The 22,725-nt window shown below is 34.4% G+C and overlaps 3 protein-coding genes across 3 annotated transcripts; 2 read left to right on the top strand and 1 right to left on the bottom strand.

The window, feature by feature from the left end:
• The first annotated feature begins 1,121 nt into the window (after positions 1–1,121).
• Positions 1,122–6,002, top strand: tor4aa (torsin family 4, member Aa). The gene is made up of 2 exons (XM_065263716.2): positions 1,122–1,253; positions 4,100–6,002. The coding sequence occupies exon 2, from the start codon at positions 4,100–4,102 to the stop codon at positions 5,315–5,317; it is 1,218 nt and encodes a 405-aa protein (XP_065119788.1). The 5' UTR covers positions 1,122–1,253; the 3' UTR covers positions 5,318–6,002.
• Positions 5,910–12,921, bottom strand: LOC135745424 (non-selective voltage-gated ion channel VDAC2). The gene is given in 9 exon segments (XM_065263724.2): positions 5,910–7,156; positions 8,749–8,806; positions 8,913–9,063; positions 9,154–9,348; positions 10,236–10,288; positions 10,370–10,522; positions 11,807–11,856; positions 11,939–12,010; positions 12,814–12,921. Coding segments are annotated over 8 exon segments (819 nt in total). The 5' UTR covers positions 12,006–12,010; positions 12,814–12,921; the 3' UTR covers positions 5,910–7,064.
• Positions 12,922–13,849: 928 nt separating this feature from the next.
• On the top strand, positions 13,850–20,887 carry slc25a1b (slc25a1 solute carrier family 25 member 1b). Its single transcript, XM_065263738.2, has 9 exons — positions 13,850–14,117; positions 16,796–16,903; positions 17,639–17,738; positions 18,118–18,256; positions 19,257–19,341; positions 19,611–19,715; positions 19,813–19,928; positions 20,022–20,095; positions 20,330–20,887. Exons 1-9 carry the CDS (start codon positions 14,006–14,008, stop codon positions 20,442–20,444), a joined length of 954 nt encoding a protein of 317 aa, XP_065119810.1. The 5' UTR covers positions 13,850–14,005; the 3' UTR covers positions 20,445–20,887.
• The last annotated feature ends 1,838 nt before the right edge of the window (positions 20,888–22,725 follow it).

Genomic DNA, 22,725 nt, shown 5'->3' with positions numbered 1-22,725 from the left:
ACTATCTTAACCAATATTTTATATGACTTTAAATAATAGGAGGAGGATTATTATTATTATATACGTTTAGTTCAAGTTATCTGTATTGTCATTCTGTTTTATGTGGAGATGTTATGTCTCACCTGACCATGGTCCTACATCATTAAAAAACATATATAAACTTTAGATAGCTAACTTACTAAAAATATATAAATGTACATACAGAAACTATAAACATGTACATAAACATATAGAATAAAAGTCATATTTTACTATGTGAATAGCATACAGCAGTATTTGTTGCAATGTGTCACCTTTGACAATAATGGGAATAAATACCAAAACACATTAACAGTATTATTTGTGTTAACCAGACTAGTGTGACAAGTCAACTCTTTAAAAAAATGTTTTAGCCACAAACACCCAGAAAAGTCGGTGAAAAGTTTAAAAGCATTTTCACACAACCTTATCAGTAATGGTCTGGTGTGCAAACACAGAGTGCTTTTAGCTATAGAAAGCTGCTTTATTTGCATATCACATCAGAAGCGTCTCAAACACATCAACAAGTAACTCAAACTCCACCCTGGTAAACTCACAAAACAGATCACATTAACACCCAAAATTAGTTAGTCATCTCCACTGAATAGTTGACTGCATAGAGTCATATGCATAAAAGATAGTATTGTTTATTATAATAATCTTCAGATTAAACAAGTTGACTAAAATCGCTGTATTACGTTACAGGAACATATTACAGGGAAAAACCCAGAAAGTTGACCTGTCCTGTAAAAAATATTTAACTAGTGTTTTAATCATTACTATTCATAAAGTTTTTATGTGATACGTTTACTAAAGGACCAGGAAACATAACCAGTAAAGGCAGAATTGTTTATAATAGTGAAAAAAAAATGAAATGGTGAGGTATAATATACATATTTCTAAATATATTTACATAAAAATACAAGCTAAAATCTTTAACCGAAGATGAAAAAAATTATAGTGTGGATTATTTTCAACATAGTTTCATTCGGTGGACCACAAGACGAACAATAAAGTGCAAACAGACTATTTTTAAAGTCACAATCAGCAGTGCATTATATGCTAAAGGGGGTGTGGTTTGTTTTAAAAAGGAGGAGGAGTCAGAACTTGCTGGTTGTTAATATGACCGTATTCTTGAGGAAGTCACCTCCTCTCTCCTCTTCACTGTGAAGCTTGTGAAGGAATTTGATGTCTGAAAGCCACATTTCAGCAGCCATTCATACTGTTTATTTAAGGTAAGCAAACTCATTTTTGCTGTAATACGCACTTTCTTTTTCTTTCTCTAACTTTACTTAATATATTTGTCTTCCTGTATAACTGTTTGCATCTGAGAATGTTTAAGCATTGCAGCAGAGACAACACTTCTTTCTTTTCTTTTTTCACTTCTAAACTTCCCACTTCCCCCATTTCAGTGGTCGCAGCGAAAGCAGACAACCAAGACTAGTTTGTGCACGACCCAAAACTCTCATTGGCCAATGATCAAAGCCAAAAGCTTGAGATGAAATGATTAAATTGGTGGAAAATGTCCACACAGAGTCATGGTTTCAGACTATGGGGCAGTTTTTTATTGCCCTCCAGGGAAAGGGGTGTGTGAAACTTCCAGGAAGGAAACCATATCTGCTTTGGCAAAGTTCTTCATGAAGGAAAAGCAGAATGTGAGGAATGCTGAACGTTTCGTTTGCAGAAGTTCTTCTAGCGTGGTTGAATATGTCTTTGTTCAACTTTAGTAGTAGTTTTAAGAAGGTTTCCGTATAAATAGGAAAATTGAGAAGTCTCTTAGCAATCTGATTCTGCAGCTTTTGTCATGAGATACTTGATGGTCCGACAACACAAAGAGGTCTTTTGTTGACTTTCTTTGTTTTGCATTGCAGTTGAAACTGTTTTATACGGCGTATCATTTGCATATGTATAGTTGGACAATACCAGTAACCCTGCCAGTCTGCAGCTAAACCACCTACAGTTTAGGAGTATGAATGAAGACTGTTTAAACCACAACATGACCCTGTTTATAACTACATCTGTGCTTTTGTTTGCATTCATTTATCTTTTGCAAATTCAAACCGTAGCTTACGGGAGATCCCTCCTACAATCCCTTTAAAACATACAGAAATAGAAAGCTGAATTTGCATCACAGGGGGTTTAATGAATCAGACGACCTACGCAGAATGAGTCATCATGTTTGAAAGATTTCATCAGCTTCATTCAGTGACTTTACAAAATATGCTTATGTTTATTTGACCTTATTTTATTGATAGAAACAAGGCAGAAAATCTATGAGATTTTTCAAACAGGTTTCAAAGCATTACATAGTACTGACAGCACAGGTAAAAGTTCAAAAGTGTTGGATTTATCTTCAGCTTTTGATAGTGTCGATCATGAAATTCTCATCTCTCGGGATCGAACATTATGTGGGTCTAGGACAGGAGTGGGGAACCCTGGGTCCTGGAGGGCCACTGTCCTGCAGAGTTTAGTTCCAACCTTAATCAAACACACCTGAATTTCATTTCCAAGTTACCCTGAAGACTTGAATTAGATTTTTCAGGTGTGTTTAATTAGGGTTGGAACTAAACTCTGCAGGACAGTGGCCCTCCAGGACCAGGGTTCCCCACCCCTGGTCTAGGAGGTCAAGTCCTACACTGTTTTTTTTTACAAATCTATAATTTCACCTCTTCACAATGGCATTTTACCTGTGGAGTTCCTCAATGCTCGATTTTATCTCCTATGCTATTCTCTCGACTCTATACCTACTTCCTATAGGTTTTACATTTATGAAGTATGATGTATCTTTTCATTGTTATGCAATATGCAAATCTACCTGGCTGTGACCAAGAAACCCCATGTGCACACATGTCTAAATGAGATAAAATCGTGGCTCATCACTAATTCCTTCTTTTTTAATTCTGATAAAATGGAAATTATTTGTCTTTGCCCCCCCCCCAAAGCCAGAGCCCACTACCAACCTTATTTTACCCCACTGCAGCTCCCCATGTCAAAAATCTTGGGGTTATATTTGACACCAATCTGTCATTCGATAAACAAACAGTTCAGTTGTTGGTTCCAGGTTTTTTCGCCTTCGCTCAAACCTTTTCTTTCGGAGCGCTCCTTAGAGACTGCTATCCATGCCTTTATTACATCACGGCTGGATTACAGCAACTACCTTTATTATGGCATCACAAAATCGTAAATTTACCAACTTCAAATAGTAAAAACTGCTGCTGCTAAATTCTTAAAAGCTGTAAAAAATTGATCATGTTACACCCCTCCTACGATCATTACATTGGATGCCCAGAGTTTCGCATTGAGTTTAAAATCTGTCTAATTGTGTACCAATCCCTAAATAATCTTGCCCCCCTCTTACTTATCAACCCAATTCCATATGTACATCCCTAATAGAAGCCTTCAATCCAACAATCAATTTTTCCTTCAGATTCCACAAACCAGTTTAAAGACAAAAGGAAATCATGCCCTAGCTGTTGTTGACACAATACCTTCATCTAATGGTGTTTATCGACTATCAAAAAATCAATGAAAAGACTTTGAGCAAAAAAAAGGTAATGTTGCCCATATTATCCACCATAATATCGCTCTAACTTTTCTAATTTTTCGATGCCGGTGACTTATTTTTCGAGGGCGCACAATGCAATGTTCATTAAAACGTATTTAGCTCATCATGTGTGTGGCTCTTCATGTTAAAATATGTGTTTGTCGTGTGAACTTATGTGCTTTATGCATCATGTCAAAATACATGCCTTCTGCAGACGCCTCAAAGGGGTTTATGATAAAAGAGACGCTCGGGTTTGCCTGATACTCATTCTCATGTGTAATCAGAGTTTAGTGATTTATACTCTTGTGAGTATTTTGTGAATGTGAGCTTCACTTTTATCATAAACCCATTGATGCGTGTGTAGCAGGCATGTATTTTGAGATGACGAGTCACACACATGACACCCCGAACACATATTTTGAATTCTCGCCTTTTTGGAAGAGAAATCACCGGCCGCCACTGATGTTTATAATAATCCACATTTAACTGAAAGCATAAATGTCATCCTGATAGTTTAATCTCTATTTCTATTGACAGATGGAAGAACACGACCCAGCCGACAGACTGACAGGGAACCAAATGGAGATGAAAGAAAATGGGACGGCGACTTTCGCCCAGTTCTCTTCCAGCATTCGTGCCATGGTGCGGATTCGCCAGAAGTACCAGGTCATGAAGAAACGCAAAGTGGAACTCATGTCGGCCCACAGCTACATGTCTCAACGCTCCACCAGCCCAAAGATTTTCACGTTTGAAAATCTCCACACTCCTGTTACCGTCAGCCCGGTTTCCCCTCGAAAACGAAAGAAAAGGAAGGGGCGAGTTTTGTATCCCAATAGCAGCTTAAGGGCCGTTCCAACGAAAGAGCGAAGCCAAGCAAAGAACTGCCTATACTTGTTATTCATCATCGTTTTTCTACAGATTTACAATGCCATCGAAAACCTGGACGACCACGTGATCAAATATGATCTGGAGGGACTGGAAAAGACTCTTAAAAGGGAAGTGTTTGGCCAACAAGAAGCAAGGGAGCACATTCTGGGTCATTTACACGATTACCTATCAACTTACGTTCACAATAAACCTTTGATGTTGTCGCTTCACGGACCTACGGGAGTGGGCAAGAGCCACATTGGGCGATTGTTGGCTCAGCATTTCCGTTCGGTGGTTGGCGACCGGTTAGTCATGCAATACTTTGTGCTACACCACTGCCCTACAGATGAAGACATCCCACGATGCACGAAAGATCTAAACGCACAGATCACTGAGATGGTCAAACAGGCCGAAGAAGAAGAGAAGATACCGCTGTTCATCTTCGATGAAGTGGAACACATGCCCAGCGAATTGCTGGATACGTTACGAGATGTCATTGACCTCCATAACAACAACGAATACTTAAACGCAATCTACATTCTCATCAGCAATCTGGGACATGAAGATATCACCAAATTTGTCCTTCACAACTCCAGCGTCTCCACGTCGGGACGTTTAAGTTTGAGTCAGGAGCTCACTCCGTGGCTACGCAACTACCTGCAAAGGTATCACTCGCTTTTCCTGGAGGTGGAGTTACTACCTTTCACGCTTTTAGAGAAAAGCCACGTAATGGATTGTTTTATAGACGAGATGTCCAGAGAAGGATTTTATCCCGACCGCTCGCACGTAGAAAGACTCGCAGAAGAACTCTCTTATTATACCGTAGGCGAGCTGGAATTTTCTCATAGCGGATGCAGGCAAGTTGTGGCAAAGGTGAATCTTCTCTGAAACAAAGTCTGCTGTGCAGATGATCAACGCAAGACAGTGATATGTGTTGGACACAGATGGGAGTCTATATTTTGTGTCTTATTGTCAATCATTTCACGTATGCTGCCTTCACGTGCTATCAAATATTGGATCTTTTTTGAAGTCATGATTACGAGCTTGGTGTGTTTAGGTGCTTTGTTGTCGGAAAGAATGGAGGACACTTGGTTCACTTTCATGTGTCGTGGGTAAAAGTTGCGTGTGTCCTTAAAGATAATATGTGCTACGACAAGGCAATGAAGCTAATGGCATAGCAGAAATCATTCGCCCATCTTGGGAATTCGGGTATCAACATAATTGTTTAACATCCTAGAGGTTAACACGACATCAGAGGACGTTCACGTTTTTACCATAGGAAACTCTTATTTACCATAATTCTGATTATGGCACGTGAAGGCAGCATTAATTTTTATGCAACGTTGTTGTTTTTATGTATAAAATGTTACAACTGGGCATTATAGTTGAAAAGTGCAAACAAACGATATGAGTGAGTATTTTGTTTGTCATCTGTTCAATGTGAAGTAGATCTATGATCTAAATAACACAAAAAAAACTCAACTGTTTTCTTCATTTATTTATTTTTTAAGTTGGACAAAATGAGGACATTCAAAGCTCAAGATAGCAGTCAAAATAGTGCTCATAAGAAGTGCATTGATGTAAATCTGAATATCATTCAATAAATTCATTCTTAGGAGTTTAGGAGACTTGTTTTACAATATGTAAGTATGTTATATGTGGGATTACACATCTGTGGCCGTATGGTTCATATTCAAACATTGACACACTGCAAAAATATTTTTTTACTTAGTATTTTTGTCTTGTTTTCAGTACAAATATCTAAAAATTCTTAAATTAAGATGTATTTTCTTAATGAGCAAAATAAAAAATAAAATAAGTCTAGTTTTTAGACAAAAATATAACATTTAAGTGAATTTATGCTTAATAACAAGCAAAACAATCTGTCAATGGGGTAAGAAACTTTTCTTGAATTAAGTGTTTAAGAAAAATATAATATATATTATATATTATAATAAAATATATATATATTTAAAAACTAGATTTATTTTCTTTTGCTCATCAAGAAAATACATCTTGATTTAAGAATTTTTAGATATTTGTACTGAAAACAAGACAAAAAATACTAAGTAGGAAAGACGTTTTTTGCAGTGCAACTTTTAAGTTTAGATTGCTGGTGAAGAAATTTTCTCTCACTACAGAGTTTAACCATCAATAACTGTTTAAGAAAGTGTGCAAGCTTTATAAAAAACATTCTGTCCATTTGGTTTCCTGTAAAAGTTAAACTACAGAAGCCTTGCATGTGCCCTACAAGTGCCGTGTCATGCAACTACCGGTCTTCTCTTATCAACGCCCCAAATGGTTAACACGTAAAAAAAAACACAGGCATGACTAAACACACTTCCGATATTTCTATTACGTACAAACCACAGTCGTTAATACATCGCTTCTCATGTATTTTGGTGCTCTACACATACACCCTTATTTGATCTTAAATTAAACATCCTTGCATAATAAATTAGGTGAGCATTAAATATTTTCCTTTAGAAGGGCAAATGTTATTGTTGGCCACCGAGTGTCTTACAGATTTAATCATTAACATGCTAAGGGTTGTTAGTCATTGAATGTTAGTTGGGTGTGCTGAGTTATTTTGGGATGACTTGAGGTTCACCGAAAGGTCTCAAATCTTAAGCACTTATGCTTCCAATTCAAAGCCCAGTCCAAGTTTGTGTCCACCAATGCTGAAGTTTTTCCCATCGATGACAGCTGACAGCATGAGTTTTACCCCTGCACAGCGAGAAGATCATTTAGATTTAAAGATTAACATTTAAAACACTCATAGGGGTGGTTTCCTGGACAAGGCTTAAGTCAAGTCCCAGACAAAAATGCATGCTTGTCTTAACTGAAAACATTGTTTTGATGCACACCAGTATTGTTTTTGGAGAAGGCATGTTTGAAAAAACAATACTTTAATGACCTAATATAACTAAGGCCTACATTGCAAAAAATGATTTTCAAAAAAACATTTTCTTAGTATTTTTGTCTTGTTTTCAGTAAAAATATCTAACAATTCTTAAATTAAGATGCTTTTTCTTGATGAAAATCAGTCTAGTTTTTAGACCAAAAATATCAGATTTAAGCGATTTTGTGCATAAAACAAGCAAAAAATCTGCCAATGCGGTAAGCTAATTTTTCTTGATTTTTTTCTTGAATTTAGTGTTTAAGAAAAATGTTCAAGATTTTTTTGCTTACACTGCAAAAAATGATTTTCAAGAAAAAAAAATCTTAGTATTTTTGTCTTGTTTTCAGTAAAAATATCTAAAAATTCTTAAATGAAGATGCTTTTTCTTGATGAGCACAACGACCCAAGAAAATAAGTCTAGTTTTTAAACCAAAAATATCAAATTTAAGTGATTTTGTGCATAAAACAAGAAAAAAAAATCTGCCAATGGGGTAAGCAAAAAAATCTTGAAAATTTTTCTTAAACACTTAATTCAAGAAAAATTCAAGAAAAATTTGCTTACTCCATTGGTAGATTTTTTTGCTTGTTTTATGCACAAAATCACTTAAATTTCATATAAAAATTAGACTTATTTTCTTGGTTCATTTTGCTCATCACGAAAAAGCATCTTAATTTAAGAATTTTTAGATATTTTTGACTGAAATCAAGACAAAAATACTAAGAATTTTTTCTTGAAAATAATTTTTTGCAGTGTAGTCCTGGATTAATCTAAACCCTGTCCGGGAAACGGACCCAATATTTGTAGTGTACAAAAATAACAATGTACTAAAAATTTATAAAAGTAGGGGAGAGCAGGGCACAAAGTGACGCTTTTTGGCTTTGCCTCTATCATTAAAAAAATATTAAAGTTAGATGAATAATTTTTTTACACAATCAACACAAACATCTCTGCTACAAATGAACACTTAAAATTTTTTTGTGAGAACTACCGTTATCATACAATTACAACAAAAGTGACAGGAGTACTAGAAGTTACTGACATGTTTCAAAATGCTGTTAGGTTTTAGGTAACAAGATTAAAATAATATAAGGTTAGATTTGGTGACTTAACCCAACTCAGAAATCAACAAAAACCGTAAGATGAAGAAATTTACTTTCATTCCTCCTCATTCAATATCTTAACCAAAACACATCAAAACTTTCACAAATTCACAGGATATCTTCTGACCGCACAGATTGCTCGGCCATGTAGAAATATATAAAGTAGTCGTGTTGCAATTAACCCTGCGTTTGTTTGTGCACCGCTCACCCCTAAATTCAAGTATCCTTTATTTTTAGCTGTGATTGTAATATAAAGTCATTGATCAAACACTGATTATAGATTATAGAAGGGAAAACCAGAAGATTGAATGATTACCGGGTCGTAGACTCTGAGTGTAACCGACTCCAATCATACTGCCGTTGTTCACCTTGGCCTGTTTGAGGAAGTAAACAATTACAGACAGGTTGGTAACCAAAAACTAAAGTAGCCTAATATCACATCTAACTATAAAATGATCTCTTTATTAAACATGAACTTACATATAAAGAGGCGTCTTCATCTATCTTGTACTTCGTAGCCACTCCGAAGCGTGTGTTGTTGCTGCCGGCGGTCCAAGCCAAAGTGATGGCCGTCTCCAACTGATCGTTCAATTTCTGATAAACTGAACCTCCAAATTCTGCTCCAGCATTACTGGTGGACACATTAGACACATTATATCTGTAACACGCTTGAAATATTTTGAAATATACTAACATATAATATATGTATGTTTTACCTTACACATTGGTGTGAAGCTGAAAGTCTTCAGCCTTGTAACCAAGAGCAAAGTTATTCTGCACCAGTTTGGATTTGGCTGTGTCAAACGCCATCTGATATCCCACTAGCCAACCTTCATAACCCAAAACTGCTGCCGAGTGCATGACCGGGCCTTCAAAATCCAGCTGTTACAGCTGTTCTTCAGTTTCGCTCTTTTTGCTGAGAAAATTTTTAATTAAAACAATGCCATAAGAGCAGATACATCCCATACGCCTAAAAATATATTTTCAAATTTGTAATTTGAAATATTTCAACATATAAAAAATAGCCTGAAATATATTTTGAAATATGTTTACAAAAATCTATTTTTCACCAATATATATTTTGGCCATTGTTTTATATTTTAAAACATATGTTATAAATAAATATATTTTAAAGCATTTATATTCATGTCACATTGGAAGAAAAAGAAAAGATAAAAATAAAATATATATATTTTTAAATATACTTATGATTTTATATTTTATACATACTTACACATTTTATACAAACTTTTATATTATGAACAGGAAACGTATATATATATATATATATATATATATATATTTTTTTTTTTTTTTTTTGCCATATAGGTTGCCACTGAAATACCTTTTGGAATATATAAAGGTTAAACCTAAATATATTTTCAAATTCAAAAATATATTCAATTAAGCTTTACTTTCTACTAAAAAGTATTGAGCATATATTTAAAACATATTTCTGGCCAAAGATTTTTTTTTACAGAAAATTATTTTTAGTCATGCCTCAGTATGTTTAAAACAACAGGAAACATGTTTACCCAAATAAACCCGCAGTAGTAGCCAGACGAACATGATCCAAAGAAGAAATGTTAAGCTTTTAGTTATAAAAATTATACTCTTTTGCCTTTATTGCTGTTTTATTAAAACTTTAATAAAACAACTAAACACTTTATTTCTAAGTGAATGAACTTCTGCTTGTGATACTGTTACGGCTCTGTCCGTTCGCCTGCTATGTTAAATTTTTTCAATGTGCAAATAAAAGATGAGTTAAAATGATGAGTGATCCACACTTTTAAACCAGCTCACCCTGTATTTGGTACAAATGACGTGTCCAAAGCCACTTTCAAACCCTGGGCAAGCTGAGAAAATAAACGAAGACAGATGATTCAGATGAATGCTTGCCGAAGATTCACATGAATGCTTGAGTTTTATCTACTGACCTGATCTTCAAATGAGATCTCTGTGCTGAGCGTCTTGTCTGTGTTCCACTTCTGATTCAAACTTAAGCCAAGATCTTTCATCTTATACTTGGTCTCCAAAGTCCCACAAGCTTTGCCCGTTTCAGTATTGGTGGATCCAGATGTGTTAAACTCCTGGAGATCAATAAGAGTTTACTAGGACATAAACAATTAGGTAAACAATATATACATTTGTAACCCTGCCTGTGAAATCCAGGCCAGTTTGGTTACATGCTGTCAACACATTGGTACACATTGGTAACAGGAAATCATGATTTTCAGCTATAAGACAAGTCGAACAGAAAATATGATATTGTTATGGTCTGTAACATCTTGTCATCCATATCAATGAGTACCAAATTATTCAAACAATTACAAATAAAATTACAAATTTATTGACTTTGTACACCAAATTTACTTGCAATTACATAATCATACACTGCTTATAACAGTCAAACATTTAGCAGATAAGTAAGCATTATAAGTTTCCTTATTATTGCATTCATACCATGTACACAACTCTTATTATTATGACTACGTAAATACAGTTTTACATTCTACGGCACCTTTCAGTTATAAGTCGCACAGGGATATTTATAGAAATAGCCAACAATACATTGTATGGGTAAAAATTATCGATTATTTTAATGCAAAAATCATTAAGATATTAAGTAAAGATCATGTTTCATGAAGATATTTTGTAAATTTCCTACTGTAAATATATAAGAAATGTATTTATTATTAGTAATATGTGTTCCTAAGGACTTCATTTGGATGACTTTAAAGGCGATTTTCTTAACATTTAGATTTTTTGCACCCTCAGATTCCAGATTTCAAATAGTTGTAGCTCTGCCAAATATTGTCCTATCCTAACAAACCATGCATTAGTGGAAAGCTTATTTATTAAGGTATACATCTCAATTAAATCAAAATTATGTGTGGTCTAGCTAGTGTCTAGGTTCACATATACAAAACACAAATGCTGAATGATCACACAACATCACTAATACAATATAATATGTGAAAGAATGAGATTTATTTAAGGCACAGATCTAAAAAAAAACAGCTGAGGTGGATCTCTGTGTTCCAGAATAGAAATGGTCATAAGGTCTAAAACTAAAATTCTTAAAAACAAATTCATACTTGCACACAGAAAATTGTTGACACAATCTCCCCTTTTAGAGTAAATGATGTAATGTTGACCACAGAAACAGCTTGACAGTCCTGACTGTAAAACCAGCCCACATAAACTGTCACTGTCTTCAAATAATCATATGATCTAAATGTATTTTCCAAGAAGTTACATCAAGGTGATAACTTCTGTTAATATCTACACACCCAAATCATCACTTTAAATTCATCCCTCACGCTCATTACCATAACAGAAAAAAAGAAAGTAGGTCAAAAAATTTAACTCACAACTCCACTCTGAGATTTAGTCTTGACGTCCAACTTCACAATCCCAAAACCTGAAAGAAAACAAAGCGCCAGACATGACGTGAATCACTGTTGACTTTTGAGTTTCCATTGGAAGACAATGAGGGTTCTTACAGTAACCCTTGCTGAAGACATCTCTGACTGCTTTTCCCAAATCTGAGTATGTAGGGGGAACAGCCATTGTGCCTGACACATTAACAAAAGGGAAAAGATCTAAAATATATCAAACTTCAATTAAACATATTTAATAACCTTTTTTAAATTTCATCAAAACTTTACTGTAAACCTCGTGTAAGGTGTACTTACAATGGTAACCAAGATTTTATGTAACCTATGCATGCAATCTGTTCTATCAATCAACAGATCAATCTGACGTGTACTGATGATAAAAGATAAAAGACTGACACATGCGTGGTCTGATAGATGATAGATGCATGCTCTGATAAATGCTTTTCATTTGGGTCACTTTAGATTAACAGCGTCTGCAAAATGTTTAATTGAAATAAAATAAAATAAAATGTTTCATTCAAGAGGGATGAGACTAAAAAGAGGATCAGCTTAACTGATCATTATCAGTTTGGTGGGTTTTGCACAGGACGTAGATGTTGATGTGATGAAACATAGCTACATCCCTTTTGGGTAAAGCTATCAGATATTTGCCTAACTGGCAGGAACGACTAGAAAAAACGAATAGTCATGTTTATGCAGGAGGGGGTGTGTCCTTCAGCTTCATAATCTTAATCATGGAAAGCCTTTAAGACTTAATCATATGCAAGAAGCTTAATACGTTAAACCGACAGGTGAAAACTTTGCATATCATTAATAAAGTTGTTACAGGACAAAACTATAAAGCTGGCTTGAAAAAAAAGGTTTTAGATCATTTTATTCAAGTGTTTGAGCTGATCAATATCTACATGCTACTGTCAAATATTTAATTTCGTATAATTTAAAGTGATGGTTTGTTTAAAAATAATATCATAAAGTCGTACCGTGGATGCTGTTGTTAACAATGGAAAAATGCAATAATGTGCAAAAGCAAAATCTTCTGAGTTTACTGTATTTAGATTTGAGACTCAACTACTGCAGGCACAGTGAAGGAGACAAAACTGGGCATGCGCAGTGGCGTCACAGCGGGAGTAAGATTTCAAAATAAATGTCCTCAGCTAATGAACGTAAAAACAAATCTCTGGAGATTATAATTCATATCTGATTTATTTTAATTTTTTGAAAAACGTAGCATTTTTAAAAAGAGATTTATTTAAAATATTGTTAGATTTGATGATCGTAAACAAAACACTTAGCAATTAGAAAAAAATAATAATAATTAAAAGTTTTTTAAATGGGTAGTTTAAATAGATAGGTAATGTAATTGTATTTGCATAAATATTTTTCTTTTATGAATAATTTAATGATTATATTTATTATTATTATTTTTTATCACTGTGAATGTTTGTACTGAAATTTGGAGTGATGTAGGACAATAAAAAAATCTATGTGAATCGTAACGATTTTATAAAAATAATTTATTTAAGTGTATTGAGCAGTACATAAATTGTGTAGTGAACTAGTGTCATGTAAATATGTTTTTCACGTTAGTTGACCATTACTCAAATCCAACCAGCAGATGTCCTCGCCTCACACAAAAAATTAGAAATTTAGTTTTCTAGTTTATTCAAATTTAGCCTTGATATTCAAGCCAAGGTGTGTCACACAAAATTATCCACAACACAAAATCATCTGTGCTTTTAAAATAAATACTTGTATTTAGACTTGTATTTTCTAAAAAATATCTATATAGTAAATACTACATTTTATTACTAAAATCATAAATACTAGCAGTAATAAGTCTATACAACATCAGTATAAATTATAAAATGACTGAAAATAAACATATAAAGCGGTTTAAATTTGTAAAAGTCACGCGAGCCTGTGATGTCGTTCCACCTTAACAGCGCTGTTGTGTCTGTCAGAAATATGGCGCTACAGAAGAAACTCGCCCCTCCCTAAAAACACACGGAGCTCATCTGATCCACTGACAGTGAGAGAGGAAACTTTAGGCTGTCAAAAGATCAGAAGAGCTCCAGAAAGCCCTTCACATCACATATGATCTCCGTTTAACCCGCTTACAAGTGCCTCAGCTGTGAATGAATCGCGCGTGCCTCTGCTTTTAAAACGAACAAAATGTCAGGGAACCCGAAATTTGTGAGTCCTTTCCACAGACCCCACTGTCTATCCGCCGCTGCCCCCGCCGGCCAAACTAAACTCACACACCCTGGAAAAGCCATTTTAGCAGGTAAGTGCTTGTATCTTATTATTCAGTGACTGATTCCAGATCAGCGTTTTTGCGCGGTCACGCAGGCTGTTTACAGTTATTTACTCCATTGATCCCCTACAGGACAGTAGATGAACATCTGAGTCCAGGCGAGTATTCAAGTGATGTGTGTTAATGTTAGTGTGTCTTATTCACCCTGTTGCGTCACATCTGAATGATACAAAGTTTAAAAGAAACTTTGATACAATGTAACACTTTTGATTGTGAGGTCATCAGCTGACTGTATCAGCAGTGGAATGTGTCAGTCAAATATTAGCTTGCATACTGAATGTGTTATTAAATATCCATTAAATGTCTTCTGTTTAACAAATCCAAAAGGAATGCAACCAAATTTCACTTCCTATTTAACTTCTGACTCAATACTAATAGAAATTCCATTCGCAATCTGCTTACATTCCTTTAGGATTTCCTTAAACCCGAGATACCAAATATTTATTTGATGTCTGCCTTGAACGTGTAGTTGTGTTTTTCCACTCTTCCCTGCAGCGTCTGAATAACTAGTTAGTGGGATTAATGTCTTGCCGGGGCACGTGTTACGTTCACAGCAGTGAGAGTTAATATGCAACTCATAATAGTTTCATTCATATCTAATCATGTGCTGCATGTTTCTTGTCCCAGTCTCAGCAATCACTCAGTGGTTGACTGTATGAATGCATGGATTTTTTTGATGACAAAAGCATTTACATGTTGGCATGTACAGATAACACAATAGCATGGAATGCAGTTAATTGCAAGTGTGTTTTAATGCAAATATAAGGTGTGTGTCATTGCTGCTTACGGTAGGTGTCATATTAAAAAGGTGAATTATTTAGCTGTCAAGCATAATTCATTATCTGTGTGATCATGATCAGTACAGTAGTTTTACGATTATAATAAAAGTACGTGCTTGCATTCAGGCTCTCACACGCTCACAATGAATAAACCAATGGCTCAGCAAAAAACCACGCAAACATGACAGGTTAACATGTGCACACACACAAGGTCATTATTGCATCATATATGCCCTGTGTGTTTGACTTTAGGACACAAAAACAGCATTAATTGCATCATTCATACATACAGTGCTATTGATCAAGCCAATCATTCTTTACTTAATGATCCTTGTAGTGTTTGTAAAGTGTTGTTGTTTGTTTGCTGTCCGGTGAGCACTCGTATCTGATGTGACATTTGCCCCAATACTGATACATCAGGTGATTTCATGTGATTATATGAGAAAGACCCAGGCTGTGTTTAAGGAAGAATGTGACCATGGTGTTGGGTTTCATGATGTCATAAAAGTAAATGATGTTGTCCACGTGTGCACCCCTCCAAGCAGTTTTGATGGTTTGAAGAAACCAGCAAGTCAAACAAGTTAGATCAGATAAGATAAGACCTCGTCGTCAGGGATGTGTAAACCTGCGAAACCTGAAATAAAGTGTGTTTGTTTTTATCTTTGCGTTTTATTTAATGGTCTCATTCATTCATTATGGTCTCACTTGTATGTATTTTTATATCTTCTAACTTAAGAAGGAGACACTTAAGTTGATACTTCAATGATAGTGAATGGTTACTGAGACTCTCAGTCTGTAACTTTCATGTTCATTAAAAGAAAGTCATAGATTTAAACAACATTCAAACAACTTGAGCAATAAACTTTTCCTATGAATTTTTGTCCTGAAGTCACATTTGAATGTAGTTTTGTACTTATTCGAATGAATGGCACAGTAGGCGTCAGCAAAGTTAAAAAGTAATTAAAGAGCAGGACGTTTGCGTAGTCACACCCATCTGTAAGATAAAGATGGGCGGATCCAGTGGGAAGAATATATCCAACCAATAGCAGCAAGACTCTCCGCCCCCATCACTGCTGGCTGCTCGTCTGCAGATGTGCTGAAATGAGACATTTAAGGAGGCGACAGATAATTGAGTTTTGCAAGAAGTACACCATAAGAATTGCAGACACTTGTGCTGTATATTAAACTATAGTGCAGCATTTGTGTAAAGATCCTGCAGATCTGGAAACCACAATATCAAAGAGACAACGGGTTGGGCTCTTGTCACCCGGGTCATTAAGCAACCACTGAGAATACCCTTGAGACCCTTTTCCCAAACGGCAATAAAACTCTGGCAGGCACTTAAAAGATTCGAGTAGTGCCTAGGAACCATGTAGCAAACTGCTCCAAGCACCTCAACAACCCCATACTGTACCAACATCCTGGCATTCTGGCAAAGTGTTTTGCATGGGCGATTACAGCTTGCACAATCAAATTCAGTTCTTTTATACAATTGAGATGTTTTTTGCTTTGCAATCATTATTATTGTTACAACCAAAGACTCATTTCGGCATTGACCTCGCACAACATATATAGTCACATCTCAAAGTATTATTTCAAAAGGAAAGCAATTTCAGATGCCTTTATCAGCATAAAAAAGGGTTATTAACTTATGCATTGCATATCTTTTGTATAGAAATGTAGGAATGCATAGCAAAACAGAGGTTTTCAATTATTAGGTGAAGCCGTTCAGCATTTCTCATATGCAATAGACATCACAGAAAATCAAAAGATTCCACTGTCAGTCCCCAACAATATCATGCAGGTCTAATTAAAATGGGTTTTAAATTGTTACTTTGATATTAATAATGTAATCTGTGTTTTTTGCAGGTGGACTTGCCGGTGGCATTGAAATCTGCATCACGTTTCCTACAGAATATGTGAAAACTCAGCTACAGTTAGATGAAAAGGCCAATCCACCTCGATACAGAGGAATCGGTGAGTGTTTGCTCAAATATTGATGCATGTTATCATCTTATACACTCTTAAATATAAAGGTGCTTCATGATGCCATAGAAGAACCATAAACATCTGAAAAACCTTTCTGATTCCCAAAAGGTCCTTTATTATAAGATTAGATACTTTGAAGAACCTTTAACTGAATGGTTCTTTGAGGAATCTGAAGTGTTTTTCTGTAGCTGTGAAGAACCTTTTAATCATCTTTAAAAGGTTTGTCAAGACCGTTGCATGAGTATTGTTCCGGGAGTTTGTTCGAAACTTTCATTGAATCACTATCATTAAAGAATCACTAGCGTATCTGAAGTTCACCTGGGTTTAAAGTTCAAGGTTCAGAATCTGATTCATTGAGATCAGAGCGTATCGGCCATTGGACTTTAGATGCTGGCTTCTTTCACATCACGCTTATCTGCACTGATTGTTCAGCCACGTTTGTTTGTTAGCCAATAGTACAGCTGTGATCCACAGTGCCAGGTTTGGAGAGTCTGAGCGTTCACACCGGGCACGTTCTCTTCTGAACTGATGAATGATTTACTCGACTGCAGGAGATCAGAGCGACACAAACCCAAAAAGCTAAATGAACGCTTTTAATAATTCATACCACTAATGATTTGCGTTTTGAATGTCCCACGGTCTCAGATTGGAATGTTCTTTAATAATCTACTGTTTATTACAGCAGTAATAATCATGTGACTCTTGTATTTCTTTCTCATACAGTTGATTGTGTAAAGCAGACGGTACAGGGTCATGGGGTGAAGGGTCTGTACAGGGGACTGAGCTCTCTCCTCTATGGCTCCATTCCCAAAGCTGCAGTGAGGTAAGCATTTACTGACCTTCTGGGACAAACCACCATAGTCCTGCGTAAGGTTTGATGCCTTTGCAAATTTTTCTGCTTACATAGGCAGAAAGCGACTGTCTGATTGGCATGGAAAACAACCAATCAGAGTTTAGTTTTTTACATGTTGTTAATGGAAAAGGTTTGGAAATTCATTTGTTGAAAAGTCCAAGAACCATAAATGTTTTCAAGTCCCCCAAAAATGGAAGAACACTACAGTTCTGATTTATTTGTAACTTAAAATCTCAAACACATGTCATGCTTTGCAGGCTGGTATCTTGTAGAGTATTTAAGTACTCTTGAAAAGAACCCCTGCACATGCTATATATATAGCCTTCATGTCATCAACTGTCCTCCGCAGGTTTGGGATGTTTGAGTTCCTTAGTAACAAAATGAGGGATGAATCTGGGAAGTTGGACAGCACACGTGGTTTGATCTGTGGGCTGGGTGCAGGTGTGGCTGAAGCTGTAGTTGTTGTGTGTCCTATGGAGACTATAAAGGTGTGTATGAGAAAATTTACCTGATGATGGTGTTTTTATATTGCATTAATAGTTTGGATTGTATGTCTACACTGAGACTGAGCTCAAGAAAGATCGATGGGAGCTTATTAGTTTAATCATATTAAATTGCAAACAGTGGCTTGCATGCTTTACCAGATAAAATACATAAAAATATATTTGCATTTTATTTATTCATATGGCAGACACTTTTATCCAAAGTGACAATAACAAGCGACTCATCTAAAAAAGGCAATAAACAAGAAATAACAAGTTTCAGTCTCAACATTTAGATAAAAAAATTCAAATATAATTTTAAATATATTATTAAATATAAAAAATGGCCAAAAATATGTACTGAAATATGTTATCAAAAATATATTTTTAACCAACATATTTTTCAGCCGTTTTTGTTTATTTGCCACTTTTTCACTTTCTTTCACTTTCACTTCACTATATTTTAAAATATATATGTATATATATTTCACAAAAGCATTTATATTCACATCACATTATAAGAAAAACTTTGTATGTTACAAACCTGTAAACATAACTAAGGTAAAAATATACTTATATTTTTATATTTTATACATACTTATACATTTTATACTTTTTCTTTATACACTTTTTACCCACCTTTATATTTTGCCCAAGAAATATATATATATATTTTAAATAAGAAATGTATTTGTTGCCTGTGAAATACATTTAGAAATATATGTTAATATATGAAGATTAAAACTAATATATTAAACTATTAAGACTATATATTTTCAAATTCAAAAATATATTTAATTAAGCTTTACTTTCTACAAAATGTATTTAACATATATTTCAAACATATTTTTGGCCAAAGAAATATGACCCAGTACACAAAGAAATGAAGGAAAGGGAAATAGTCAAAAGTTTTTTTATTTACAAGATGCAGTAAAATAGTTTATTCAGCATTGACACAAACATATTAGTTTATGGATTTAAATATATCTATTTCTTTCAATTTCAGGTCAAATTTATCCACGATCAATGCTCAGCAAACCCAAAGTACAGAGGCTTTTTCCACGGTGTGAGAGAAATAGTCCGAACACAAGGTGAATGTTATACCACAGAGACACCTGCTGGAGAAACACATTTATAACAGCTGATATATCTGAACCATCATCTTACATGACTCCAGCTATAAACCATATGAACCAGTTATTAACCAAATAATTTACCAATTATTGTTAACAAAGGCTACAAACCCATCTACCTATATAAATGATATGTTACCATGTTCTTTTACTAGCACTCTTAAGATCTTATTGATGTATTTTGTATATTACGAGTGAAGCTAAACTAACTTTTTTACTGTGTTCAGGACTTAAAGGAACATATCAGGGTTTAACAGCTACTGTACTAAAGCAGGGCTCCAACCAGGCCATTCGATTTTATGTCATGACCTCGCTGAGAAACTGGTACAAAGGTGTGTGAAACTCATCCACAGACATTATCACAGTTATGAAGTAAAACTATTAAAGGATCAGAACTTCAGAATATCTTTGTGTTCACTTTAACACTAGGTGATAACCCTAATAAGAATATCAACCCTCTTATAACCGGAGTGTTTGGAGCCGTTGCGGGAGCAGCGAGTGTGTTTGGAAATACGCCAATGGATGTGATCAAAACAAGAATGCAGGTGTGAGATTAAATATCCTCATTTATTAGACTGTCATGTTTAAAGTTATGCTTGCCCAAGAGATGTCTTTAATATTAATATTGATATTTAAAGGGATTAGAAGCTCACAAATATAAGAGCACCATTGACTGTGCCGTCAAGATCATGAGACACGAGGGACCAGCCGCGTAAGTCAAACTATCACAAAACACGAGATATTTATAAGTGAAGTCCAGGTCACATTTCAAAATATGTTTTAATCATTTTCTTGACAATTAAACACGAGCATTAATAGGCTAATAGAAATTTGTTTTAACACTAGGATTCTTTTTAAGGATTTTCTTTTTTTGGGGGGGGGGGGAATTCATCCTTATTTACAGTAACATCTATTTGTTCACTTTAATTTGATTTCTTCTCTCTAGATTCTACAAAGGCACGGTGCCCAGATTAGGCCGTGTGTGTTTGGACGTGGCTATAGTGTTTATAATCTATGAAGAAGTGGTCAAAGTTCTCAACAAGGTTTGGAAGACCGATTAATGATGTTGATCAAACATAGTGATGGGCGAAGTCTGCCCCTCATGACATCATGCTGGTGTGACGACCGGGAACATTTACACAGGGGCCAAAATATTTGCCTACAGTGGACAACAACCAATTGAGTCACTGGAATGTGCTTAATTTTCAGTTTATTCAAGACCCCAGCTAATGTGAGAAATACAACTAATACTTGAAAATTAGATTTATGATAAATAGGATTTTTTTCAGCTCAAGTACCAATTTTAATGATAGATTTATTTAATGAATAGGGATAACTAAATTTTTGGGGAAGCAGATGTATTTTATAAAGCATTTTAGTGTTGCAGAAATTTTCTTTTTACTTTTTAATAATAATTTGTTTCTAAAGTGCAATTTACTCATTGCAAACATTCCTGTTTCTTATTTTCTTTACCTCTAATGAGTGGGTAAAATTAACCATAAAACCAGAAACACTGTGCATCTTAAAAAATTACCTTGGATGATCTAAAGAAGTCAACATAAATAATAGTTTTATAGTGGTACATATAACACATGCACTTTCAGATTTGGTAGTAATCCAGGTTGAATGATTATTTGAAGTGCCTATATTAATATAGTTTTTTTTTGTTGATTATACTTGTTTACATTAAGTAATTGCCATAAATTGCATTTAATTATTCCCTGCTGTAAACGCATTTACTAAAAACTTTTATATATATGATTGTGTCCGAACTTTTGCTCTGTTTTGGGCTGAATTTGAATACATGTTTTAATACTTGTATGTGCATAACCACTTAACCCAGAAACTCAAGTGCTTTTTACTTTAGGGAGCATCACCAAAGAGACAGATTACTCTATAATGGTAAATATAATGTTTACTTATTTGGCCTTAACTAAATGTACAGTAGTTAATGATGTTAAAAAGGTCAACAAATGTGACCAGTTTCTCTTAAATGCTGTTTACTCTTTGCCTTAAATATGATTCACATGATGTTTTTATGGTCTTATGCTGTCCTACCTCAAATATCTAAAAATAAGTGACTACATTAAAATCTCTAAAAAATCTTTGAGGGAAAAGTAACATGATATAAAAATAACATATAATGGATGACATTTTAAGAAGTGAATGTCTACTTTTCATCATTGCAATGTAAACCATAATGTAAACATTTCATATTTTACAAGTGTGTTAACTTATAATATGCAGTAGTTTTGGAGTAAGACGTACCCAGGTGAGGGAACAGCTAATAATGTGTGCTGTTTACCTTTACCATGCATCATGTGTGGTGGTTATGGGATCATAGAAGTCTTTATTTTGCAGTATCCATCAGACTTCTGTTCATTGTGTTGTTGCCAAATCGGATATAATGTATGTATATGCTTTTGTAAACGCAGCTGACCCATGTTGGGATGGAGAACAATACCAGATGTTAACATAGATTTTATTTTGTGTTTCTGACATCAGAGTGCATTCCAGATGTGTGACCTTAAACATGCATTAATTGACATGTTTACAAGAAATTAAATCTGAGGACAGATCTAATGTTTAAGCATATTGTGCCTTCAGATCATGTTCTCATTTGGAATAAATGATGCTGACCGTAAAATGAATCTGTCTTGTTTTTTCCCCATAAATTAGGTAGAAATAAACTGGGTGCAAGACATTTTAATTAGCCCAATACAATGCATTTAACATTGGGATATTTGGATATTGGGAAGTTATGTGTTTTGAAGGATTTAGGCTGCTTTTATGTCATTTTATGTATTTTTTGTGTCAAAATATTTTTTTAAGTTTAGATCAATATTCAGATTTTTTAAAAATTAAATAAGGAAATTTCAGTGAAGTGACCTTAAAATTTTTGAATGAAAATGTATAAAATCTGTAGTGTTTGATATATTTAGAGAGGCGTATAAAACAAGATTTTCTCCAATGATATCATCTGTAATTGTTTTGTTCATATTAATACAATTTTATTTATACTTAAGCTTATCTAATACTATAATATATAACTTTTAATTATTTTATGTAAGTTTACCCATACAGCAAAAAATATATTTCTGTGGTGAATTTTTCTGAATGCTAAATTTTGTAGAAAGTAAAGGCTAATTAAATATATTTTTAAATTTGAAAATGTATTTAGTTACAATTTAACAACCCATATGTCAAAAAACTAATTTTCCTGGCCAAAATATAAAAGTTGGTATAAAATCTATGAAATATAAGCATAAAATGTATAAGTATGTATAACATATAAAATGATATGTTTGCAATTGAGAATATATTTAATTTTAATCTTTTAAA

This window comes from Paramisgurnus dabryanus, chromosome 10, assembly GCF_030506205.2.
Source record: "Paramisgurnus dabryanus chromosome 10, PD_genome_1.1, whole genome shotgun sequence".
Taxonomy (NCBI): domain Eukaryota; kingdom Metazoa; phylum Chordata; class Actinopteri; order Cypriniformes; family Cobitidae; genus Paramisgurnus; species Paramisgurnus dabryanus.
The sequence above is the reverse complement of the archived record's forward strand: the minus strand, read 5'-3'. Positions and strand labels throughout refer to the sequence as shown.